This window comes from Penaeus japonicus, unplaced genomic scaffold (assembly GCF_977035675.1).
Source record: "Penaeus japonicus unplaced genomic scaffold, GWHDUDI00000001_assembly GWHDUDI00000004, whole genome shotgun sequence".
In the NCBI taxonomy this organism is placed as follows: domain Eukaryota; kingdom Metazoa; phylum Arthropoda; class Malacostraca; order Decapoda; family Penaeidae; genus Penaeus; species Penaeus japonicus.
The window spans coordinates 31,048,717-31,060,400 of record NW_028234406.1 but is presented as its reverse complement, the minus strand read 5'-3'; the positions used below and the strand labels follow the sequence as shown (position 1 = coordinate 31,060,400).

At 35.1% G+C, this 11,684-nt stretch overlaps 1 protein-coding gene across 10 annotated transcripts in view; it reads left to right on the top strand.

The window, feature by feature from the left end:
• Su(z)12 (Polycomb protein Su(z)12) overlaps positions 1 to 11,403 on the top strand; it is a 24,114-nt gene extending 12,711 nt beyond the window's left edge. For 4 of the 10 annotated variants that reach the window (XM_043002484.2, XM_043002479.2, XM_086536427.1 and 1 more), the window contains exons 7-13: positions 1 to 358; positions 3,054 to 3,238; positions 3,990 to 4,243; positions 4,529 to 4,714; positions 4,830 to 5,006; positions 8,238 to 8,410; positions 9,679 to 11,403. The exon at positions 1 to 358 is cut by the window's left edge and continues 86 nt beyond it. In XM_043002484.2, the coding sequence (XP_042858418.1) occupies positions 1 to 358; positions 3,054 to 3,238; positions 3,990 to 4,243; positions 4,529 to 4,714; positions 4,830 to 5,006; positions 8,238 to 8,410; positions 9,679 to 9,722 (1,377 nt within the window). In that variant the 3' untranslated portion in view covers positions 9,723 to 11,403. Of the gene's footprint in view, positions 359 to 3,053; positions 3,239 to 3,989; positions 4,244 to 4,528; positions 4,715 to 4,829; positions 5,007 to 8,237; positions 8,415 to 9,678 lie in introns of all 10 variants that reach the window. The other 6 variants (XM_086536424.1, XM_043002480.2, XM_086536426.1 and 3 more) reach the window with 3 other exon arrangements.
• The last annotated feature ends 281 nt before the right edge of the window (positions 11,404 to 11,684 follow it).

Below are 11,684 nucleotides of genomic sequence, written 5' to 3'. Positions count from 1 at the left end.
AATTCAGTTAATGGAGATGCTCACAATGGTGTGGGGACAACCTACTGTGGAGAACTGGTCATGTTTGACAGGCATGGGCGCTGCCTGCTCACACCTGGCCAGTATGAACTGATGCTGGAGCAACAAATTGGAGATAATCTGCAATTGTGCAAGTCAAGCCCAAAAAAGAATGCAAGCTGGGAGAGTATAGACACACTTAAGTTTGATAATGTTTTTAAGTGTATTCCAGTTTTAAAATTTTCACTTAATTGGAATAGTGAAAATTCAAACTCTTGCATAGAAAGACCAAGACTGAGACCACTAAAGCCACTGGATGTCGTTCTAGCTAACAGTGCATCTACAAAGCCCAAACCACAAGGTTGGTGTCACATTCCCCATATATTAGCTTAGATTAATGTAGCTGGTAGGCTGAGACCACACTGTATGTGACATGTTGAGAGATAGCATCAAATGATGAGGTTTGCAACACCATGTTCAGCATAATAGGAGTAGGTAAGTTGAAGACTAATGTCTGGTAGATAATTTTAAGATGATTGAGGTAGCATTCTAGGATATATATATAATATATGAAAATGACTAATAAGATATGCAATTATTATTTTAATTAGTCTATTATGTTATTAATAAATGGATAATTATCTCTTCTGCAATCCTTAGATACTCCTATATAGCCTGTATCAAAAACAAAAGTAAGGGATGTCATTAGTCAGTGTGCAGCTTTATGAAACTTGATGTATCACCTTACAACATGTCAGACTTCCCTACTCACCCATTCTGATCCTCCACAATAGAAGTAATGTGCTTCATTAGGATGCATCATTGCTTGGCGAGTTGCATGTTGCATCTAGTGTGGCCTTGGGTGTAGTATTTCCACAGTATTTCACATGGCAGCAAGGGTGATGCTCCCTTACTGTTTGAATTATCATGGCATGTGTCAGTCACTAGCAGCAACATATTAAAAGGAGGTGCCAATAAACCCAAAGACATAGACTGACATGATTTTAATTGATTTAAATCAGAGTAATACATATTGAGATTTTAATGTAAAATTGTTTTTCATGAAATATTAGTACATAAGTTTTGTCTTGAGTAAAATTTTGAATATGCATCATGAAAAGTATTATATCTCCCAGTGGACATGGACAGTAATGTAGACTACTGTATCAATAATTCTTGTACCTGCTGTGTTTACCATATGAGTCTAATTTCTAAGTTTCTATATTTTAGGAGGAAAGCAAGGAATAGTCTTCATTTTCTTTAGAAAATTCGTTTCCATTTGAGTTGATAAGAATCTTAATCATCTTGACAATTAATAAGTATGCTACAAAAATATTTATAGAAAAGCATTCCTTGGGTGTGTGGAGTAAACCTAAGATGAGCAAGATGTAAAAACCTGTAAAACTGGAATAGAAATTTACTCCTATACCACATAAAAATAATTGTATCTTTTGATACTATTTTCCTGGCAAATTGTTTTACTTGACAGGGTGGGAAATTTTGTTTACTGGCTAACTTCAACTCCACATTTTTACATTTTTTCTCCACTTGTGCATTTATTTCCAATATCAACATATTTATTATATTTGTGTATATTTAACTGGTTCATGATGGTTAACATCAAATCCTACAAACGTCATGAAGTTTTGCTTCATATACACTTTGTAGTTCCATTTGTTTATGCACATTTCTCTTGATTTTTTGGGGGAAAAATCCAAAATCTGTCACCCTTGGAATAGGGTAAATGAAAATCACTCTGAGAGGTTCAGGAAATTGTCCAGTTGGGAAACTGTACATGCTTGCAATAATGCAAGCAGGAGTGGAATTAAGCAATTATTCACTCTTTTGATTAAGTTAACCCATTGCAAACAGGGATAGATTTGCTAGCCCAGACTCCAGGATGGGTTGTATTTCAGAGCGAGGCCGCTTCATATAATATAAATTAACTTTTCCCACTCTCTTTCAGTCAGTCATTGTTAAACTAGAGCCATTTTTGTTTGTCATTCTTTTGTATTTTATCATATTTAGAGACTTATGTGTAATATGACAGGCTCTATCAATGTTGCAGTTGATTATAATTTTAGTATAGGGTCCAAATCAGCTCATTATTTTCTTTATACTCAGTGTGATAGATGTGTTGCTGTTTTATGGGAGGACAAAAAGCAGCTTCATTTTTTTTGTGTGTGCTGCAACAGTACAAGGCAAGCCCTACTGATGTAATTTCTAGAGGAAGTTTATATATATATTTATATAGAGTTCTGTAATGTTGTTATTCTGTACACCAATGTACAGACTTTATTTTGACAGGGAAAAGAGTTGGTCTAAAGTTCAAAGTCAGATATATTTTTTTTATTTTGCCATCATACATTTAAGTTAGAGAACCCACTGATCTATAGCCAATTTGCCTTCTTTTACATGGATTTTTTTTATTTTATACTAAATAGTATTTGGTATTACATAGGTAATATAGAAGAATGTGTGTATATATATTGTTTTTACTTTGTAGTGGTTGATTGATTCACACCAAATCCCATGAGAAAAAACTCCCACCATGAATAATCACTAAATGCTTAGGTATAAAAGTCCTAAGATCTTGCTAGGGGCTCTCTTGGAGCATTGTTCCTCCTTTGAAATGATTGGAGCTTTTCTTCATGGAAAAATACTGTTTTTATTGGTTAGGTTTAAAGTAAATTTAATGAGATAAAAAGAATATAAATAAGAATTTTGAAAATTATAATGTAATTAGTATTAACCCCTCCGAGTTGGGCATATTTCATAAGGTCAGATCACTTTCATGCTTCATTTTTCCTTTTATTAAAACCAATTTTTTTTATTCCTTCAGTAATGATGCCCTGTCTTAACAAATGTCATAAGTATCACTTTACTAATATATAGACTCGTATATTATACCACAAATAATGACCAGCCCAGGCTGAGAACATCTTGAGATGTGGCCCATCCCAGAAGGGTTAACTAGTTAAAACATTCATTTGATATAGATCTTTGCAAAACCAAGGAAAAAAGGAAAGATCTCAATCATTGCTTATATCTTCCAGGTGTGGCCAGTCCAGAGGCTCCTCAATTAGTTCTATATCAGTTTGTCTATAATAACAACAGTCGGCAACAGACGGAGGCACGACGGGACTTCCACTGTCCTTGGTGTTCTCTTAACTGCATGGCCCTCTATTCTCTCTTGAAACACCTCAAGCTATGCCATGCGCGCTTTACATTCACATATGTGGTAAGTGAAGGTTATGGAAATTTCCTTATTGAAGAGATGTATGCATACTTGTTTCTTTGTTAAATCCTTGAATACAAAATAACAAATGTGCATAGGGCATCCAGGTTCAACCTAGCCTCTAGCATGCGTCCAGGTTTAGACAATGGAAAAGAGCAGGTTTCCACAATAATATCTTATAGGTTTCATTGAAATTAGATGATTATTTAAGGGTTCAGGGGTTGCAAAGGTCAACTCGTGGCATTTGTTGTAGTATTTAATAAACTAAATTTGGTTCTTATTCATTACAAAAATAGGAAAAAAATTATATTGGCTCCCATTGTCTTGACCAAAGACAGTGATAGTTTACTTCTGCTTAATATATTTTCTTTTTTGTCAGTAAATTGTTTTCTACACAGTAGTTCTGAGACATATAGATAGATATATAGATGTGAATATACATTAGTATTTATATACAAATAGATAGTTTTTTTGTTGTTTTTTTTTGGGGGGGGAGTGCAAGTGTGTGTGTAAGAGTGCGAGTGTGCGTGTGGGAGTGCAAATGTGTGTGTGTGCTTGTGGGAGTGCGAGTGCGTGTGCGTGTGCGTGCGTGTGCATGTGTGTGCGTGTGCGTGCGTGTGCATGTGTGTGTGTGTGCGTGTGCGTGTGCGTGTGTGTGTGGGAGTGCATGTATATTATATTAAACTTTTATAACTTCTGTATATTAAACTTCTATAATTTATGTTGTGCGAGTTCATAATTTGCCCCGTTGCAGCCACATCCGAAGGGAGCTAGAATTGACGTTGCCCTCAATGAGTGCTACGATGGCTCTTATGCAGGCAACCCGCAGGACCTGGTCACAATGCCTGCTGGCTTTGCCTTCTCTCGCAGTGGGCCCACACGCAGGACGCCTAACACAACTGTGCTTGTGTGTCGACCTAAGCGGCCAAAACCTTCTCTCTCGGAGTTCTTGGAACAGGATGACAATGATTTTGATTTACCACGGTCATATATATTAGGTCACAATAGGTAGGTCCAGTCTCTATATTGTATGCTGTCCAGCGTGTTCATCTCCATTATCCTCGGATTTTGTATGCAGCAATTTAAACTTGGAGCAATGTTTTTTCCTAAATTAATTATTAACCTGAATTTCAAAAACAAATCTTCTTGTGGGAGTTTTTTTCTTTTCAATCAGCAAGGTATTGTAAGTATGCTATCTTCTATTGTTGATTTAGTCCTTAAATCCTTTACCTGATTCTAAACCTCAATGTATGTGATATCCTATGTCTCTTTACGGTTTTATTTTCTTGTTAGGTTATACCACCACACAATGACATGCCTCCCTATTCAACCACATGAGCTGGATGAGGACAGTGAGGGAGAGCACGACTCGGAGTGGGTCCGACAAAAAACACAAATGATGATTGATGAATTTTCTGATGTTAATGAGGGAGAAAAGGAACTCATGAAAATGTGGAACCTCCATGTCATGAAATACAAGTAAGAGATTTGTTGTTTTCCTTGACTCCTTTATGATTGTATTTCTAAGATTTAGAAGTTGGCCTGAAGGATACAGACATATGTATTCATTTTTTTCATTTGATTTTCTTGGCAGTTTTGTAGGAGACAGCCAGATCCCCCTTGCCTGCTCTATGTTCCTTGAAAGTCATGGAACGGAACTCCTGCGTAAGAGTTTGTACAGAAACTTTGTACTGCACATGATATCTCTCCATGACTTTGGCCTTATTGGGACCGGTGTTGTTTACAAAAGCATTCTTCAGTTACAGAGCAAGTAAGTTCATATTTAGATTGTGTTAGATTATGGAAAGTGTTGAAGAATGAACAGAGCATGCTATATCCACTTACAGTTCATGTAGGAATCAATAAAAAACTTGTGACTTGATTGTCTTAACACATAAAGACCATATCTCCTCCCCCCCCCCTTCTGTTAATGTAGAGTCATTGCACAAAAGCAGCTTGTACATAGTCATGCTAACTAAAGACATCAAGAAAAGATGTGCATTTCAGTCATTTTCATGCTTATGTTATTTCAAAATATATGAAATGTAGAAAGCTATAATGTTTTGTTTTGCTTGATGGAATAGGAAAATCTCAGTTGATGGACAATTACACACCAATATTTAGAAGATTCTTTGACAGATGTATTGTTGTAAGATGTTTTATGTTTTCTACCATTTTATTTGTTTAGAAAGAAACTTGTCTCCTTTAGCTTGGTATGCTCTCTTGAGGTCTGAGTTTGAAACTTGTCCGTTGTTGGACAGGGTTACAAATATTTTTTCCTAATAGTTTCCTTCAGAGTTGAATAAGCATTTCTAAATGCAGTTCAATACACATATAAAGCAATGTTTAATTGGGATAAAGCATTAATTTAACCCATTGTGTACGGGTGTCATGACCTACATGTCGGCACCAATTAGGCCTAAAAGATGGGAGTCAATGCGTACATGATGTGACATCAGGATCTGCTCACAGTTGAAGTACACAGTCATTTTATGATGGATTTATGGAAAAATATTGTTTGGGCTAGTCTGTACTACCTGGAGGGTGGAGAAAACCCTTTCCTCATCCCTCTCTTTTTTAGCTGGTGACGCTTGCGTAGTAGACGCCCAACCTGATGACCAATTAGGTTGTTAGGCGCCCAGTCTGCAATGGGTTAACCTATATTTATTATTTACAAATAAAATACATTGTGAAGAACAATACAAAAGCATAAGTAAGCATAAGTGGATCCTAGGGAAAGGGTGTAGTGGTCTCTAATGGCTTGCAGCAGGTATTGAGGTAGGAGTCCAATATCCAGTGGGTATAGGGATGTGGCCTTGAATCTGGAACAAAGATGCCAAACTACCAAATATACTAGTTTGCCCTCACATATCGCATTCACATATCCCCTTGACTTAGGCAGCACAGATTTTAGAGTTTAACTCATTGAGGACAATGCTATATAATTGTTGCGGGGTATTTAGCAGGTTTGGTGGAATGAGGAAGACTTAAGCTTTGCCCCACAACTATTTTTTCTGCCAAACTCCTGCTCATTGAGAGTACTGAAAACCTTCTCCACTTTTTTGAGTTTCATCACGTTGACTTATAGCGAGTACTATGACAGCTATGACAATGTTTAGACAATTACTGTAGTTTAGTGTTTTAGTCTCCATGAAGGAGACTATACACTATACACTTGGTGTAACATTACTAACACAACTTTCTGGAAGTATGAAGTTTGGTGATACATTTTCTTAATTGTAATAAAGAGATAACAATGTTTACAAATTTTTACATTTATTCTCCTCACACTTAGTGCACTTAGCAAAACAGCCAAACTTGCATTGGCACCTTACATGCCTTGCATATGATCATGGCATCAAAAAGGTGTCCCTGTCCACAATATACAAAGTCTCTAAGTTTAGCTATATTATTCGTTATTTTTATTACTAATTAACCCATTCTCGCTGGTTGACGTCCTATCACATGGTCGAAAAATATCCCCGGATCAGGGTGACATCCTGAGACGTCGTTCATTTTCTCTCCAAGTTCTGGGCAGAGCAGATGTGATGTGCTGAAATGTCAGCAGTAGAACTCTAGATTGTTCTATATATAATTATTTTTCTTAATTTCTTAAACTATTACTTTAGGTGTTTAATGTCATAAAAATGTGATATAACTTTTTAAAAATTTGACGTCACAGAAAATTATGTGATATTGATGACATAGTAAATTTTTGCTTCTGATAGGTTGATTTAAAGGATCTGAGTCCAAAAACTATTGTAAGATCAAGTGTGATTGGCCAAGAAATAAAATAAAATAGAAAATTCAAATAAAATAGAAAATTACTAATGGAAAACTATTTCTAATTTACCGATTACTTGTGATATCACTTCACATCACATAACACATACTCATATGTACATGTATGATTATTTATATTGTTGTTCTTGTTTTGGAAAAAAAGAAATAAGAAAAAAGAAATCTTTTTTGATATCCCACTAAATGAGCGCTTCTACTTTCCATTGGTATTATCACATAGAAGTAAAGAATTTAGGCAAAGTTCAATAAAGTAACACTAGAAAAGCATTGCTGTAACATGTTTTTTTGACTATGGCAATATTTTTATATGCCTTTACATTGAAGACACAATCATGCAAACCATAAGAATAGGGTGGGTGAAAAATGCTCTGAAAACACCTGGAATGAAGTGTTATGCACTTGTTATCTTCCTGGCCTAAGCAGGAGTAGGCAAAAATATGTCATGTTGTGAATAGGTTATCATGAACAGCTCTCTACACTTTAAAGATTTGCTTTGAGGCAGTATTATATTCTATCCTTTCTGCTGCCTCATTGAACTTAAAACCAGCTAAAACTGTTTTTAATGTGTGAATAAGGAACATCCATTTTCATTTCCTGTAAGTTCTAGTGACATTGTACCATTTCTTTGATCACAAATTGTCAATGTTTCCAATGGTACTACCAAAACAAAAGATAAAATAAGCTAATAAGGTTCAGCTGAGTCCAGTGTACATTTAAACTCCCTAAGAAAGTGTTGCCATTCAATAGATGAAGCAATACATAAGAAAGGAAGTTTTCTGTATTTACCTTGTGTATATGCAGAAGAATGAAATCATTAGACAGTAAAGTGAATCTAATTGTGGGTTCTGTTTTAGGTGTCTAAGGTTCTCTCTTTTACTTTTGTATAAGTAGATATAGATAACAATGTACATGAATATTGGATATTTTTTATATTTAAAGCAAGTATTAAACCCTTTATATATCAAGTCCCCAAATACTGAGCATCATAGTGTGCCAGTGGTTGCATATATCTAAAGCAAGTATTGAACCCTTTATATATTTTTTGTTTTGTGCAAATGTGGTAGTATGAAATGGTCTTTTCTTCTAGGGCATGGCCTTAGATTCCAAATTTGCTTATTATATGTATTTTGTACTGTTGAAAAAGAATATTGAGGATTATTATTATTATTATTACAAATAATTTTAAGACACTTACTTTCAGGATGCAAGATATAGGGGTGCAAAAACAACTGGCAGCTAGCTGGGAGGATCAGCGCAAAACGGCGAAGAAGCTGTTCCCCTCTATTGGATCATCGGTTGATGTCAAGCAAGAGCCATCATCATCAGGAACACTCATGGAACACCTTGAGGGAAGCAAGGGCTCTCCCACCAAAAGCAAGTGAGATGAAACTTTCGTTAACACATTGTGCTCTCCCTCATATGTGGATGGTTCTAGTTCCACTGTTGCCTTGCCTTGCTGCCCATGTAGACAGTATGTAATTCTTTTCATGATGTAGACAGTATGTAATTCTTTTCATGACATGGTAGTGACACAACTCACCTCGCACTCATTTAGTAGGTTTTGATGATGCAAGGATAATTATTCTTCCTTTTTCTCAGGAATGTCTCAAGAGGGAAGAGGAGGGATTATTGTATGCTTAATTACAAGTAGGATATTTATCTTGCATATTATGATTATTTTGTTTGAATAAGAAATTATGACAAAAGATTTTTCCCATAATTGATACATAATTATATATGATGATTTAAATGGTCTTGCCTTTAGCTATCTATTAAACTGTGACAATATGCAAATGATAGTAATCAGAAAGTGTAGTGTATTGATATCTTACATTGGTTTGTTTCCATGTATGGATGAGAAGTGTGTTTGTAGGGTGGGATGCACGTGTGCATCTTTTTTGTTTCATAGATAAATAGTGGTGCTGTACAGTAGCTATAACAGTGGAATTTGTGGCATGTAAAATGTATAAATATGATGATAATGATTATTAGTATGCCAGTATGACAGTCTTTGGTTTTCTTGTTTTTTAAATGTTTAATTATTGGAATCAAATATGAAATAGAGAAGATTATAATCTCTTAGACTTGGCATGGCTAGGTTTAACCAGTACTAGGTAACTTGGTTTATCTCAAAAGCTGAATGTAAATGAATCCTCCAGATGTAAAGTGAAATTTAAAATGTTGTATTACTAATGGGTTTAAAAAAAGTATAGGGACATGAAAATGAAGTCCGTCCAAAGTGAAATATCATGATAGATATGATTGGTGACTATTTTTTATGTCAGGCTCAACCAGACAGACAAGTTGCATGTGTGTGTACAAGTTGCTCGTGCGTGCGTGTATATGTATGCATATCTGTTCTGAATACTAATGATAGTTAAATGGTAGATGGATAGATTAGTTTTACATCGTAAACTCCTAGCATAGCGAAAGAGTAATATTCCAGTAGCTCAAGAAATATCTTTTAGCATGTCAGTATTGAATGTTACGATCATGTTCTGTTTGCAAAAGTTTATCATTTAAAAAACTGTTACTTTTGTTCTTGGACACATCATGAATATCTGACTGTTTTGCTGTTGTAAACAAGAAGTATAATATATATTATGATGGCACTAATAAAACAATATTTCATTTATTTACAGGAAAAGGTAGTTTACTTGAGACGTTCTCATCCTTTTGCAGGTGAAGTTGGGGACAAGAAATGCAGTGTACAGTGATGCAGTTCTCTCCCCAGAACTCAGGGTTATGCTGCTGCAGACAGGCCACAAGTACAAAAGTTGCGCATATATGGCACAGTGTGACACACACAAGCTTCACCATACCACTGCCAGTACAACATTGGGGCCCAGGCTTTTACAACCCAGTGTCCTTAGTTCATATTTTATGTTTTTCTTTCAGTTTTTGGGATGTATTAGCAAAGGCCTGTTGGAAAGGCATGCCTGTAAGAGTATGTAGAAAGTAGAGGTAAAATAAATGATTAGAGAAGAGTATTTTAAGATAGTCGTGTAATAAGACCTATAGAGGATGCCTACCGTGCTGTAGAAGTTTACAAGTGCTGTTAAAGATTTACAAGCTTATTGCACTTGGTTTAGCAGGCGGTAGGAAGAATAGTGTGGAATGGAAAGAGGGTCCTCCATTCATGCCATGTGAGAGTATGGCAACCAGTTCTTAACAGTATGCTGTATAAAAAGTAGATTTTAAAATTATTTCACCAACAGATGATTAGGTTATGCTCAGAAGGGAGGGGGGGGAGTAAAGATAATGTTTAAGTATTGGATTATATCTCTTAGGTTACTGCATATTATTATCCAATGAGTAAAAGAATAAAATGGTATATTGCTATTTTCATGTTTTTAGTTTCTGTACTAATGACTAAGCTTATAACTTTTATTTTTGTTAATATTATGAGTAATATTACTATTTATATCATTATTATTTTTTATGAAGTTAACAGTAAAATTATAAAGCAACCTTGATGAAAGTTCCTTATCTAGATACATCTCCAGTTTAAAGATGATAGATATGTAGTATAATGGTATTGCCAGATAACTCAAGGCTGGTGTATTTCTCAAATTAAGTCATTTACTGGCATTGCTGTCAGTCTTCTGCAGTGTGGGATATACAGAATCTCTTACAGAGAAGGTAAAAGTACAGAAAAACTTTAATGAAACTTGTATGTAACATATTTCTTCAAAGTGCCTCTTGCCTCTTGCATAAATATTTTGGCAGGTTAATGTCAGCATCAGGGATAAGAGATGTATTCAGAAGAGAAATCTGCTGTTCTAAAGTTGGTAACTCTACTGAAAGGGATAGGATTTTATATTACTTCATTCTTGGAAAAGTTAAATCCTGTGGAGAAAGTAGGTAAACTCTTCCCCAATAGATACACTTGTGTTGGTTGCTTGGGCTAAAACCTTTACCCTGACCAGTACCTTCAGTCTTGTAATACTGTGGCAGTATAACCAAAGGATGGAATTACTAAATGTTTTGTCTCATGGATTCCACATTTATCTTGTCAAGACTTTGTGAGTAATGTGTCTTTTTGGAGGCAAATGGAATGTATGATTGAGTAAATGTTGATTATTAGTGTTGATATTATTTATATTGTTGTGTAAATGGTTCTACATCTAACACAGTTTGATATAACCCTACTGGATTCCAGACAGGATTTGTCAGACTAATTCTGGTATTTAGAATTGAATGAAAAAATCTTGTCAGAGAACAAAATAAAAGATATTTAGTTTAAACTCTTTGATTGGATATTTAATTGTCACAAACTAAATGGATGATGTTTCATTTGTCAAAGAGAAACCCCATTGTGTTGCCTTCCAGGATTTGTGACTATTTTGAATAAAAAAATCTTTTTATGGATATTTTTTTGTTTCCTGACCAATATACAATATATTTAAAAAAAAATGTACTTGATCCTTTAATACCCAACTAAACTGATTTTCAATTGATTTTCAATGAGGCAGTAATTTTACAACCCTCAATAACACATCTGCTAAATTCATCTAGTCTCAATCTTCACACCTTAATGGTCTGCAGGCACTGTCACATGAGCATTTTTCCGACAGTTAATCAGTGATGATCTCTGATTTTGGAGGCTTAGAGATTGCTAGTCTGTGTTTTGTGGGTTCAACAGCAT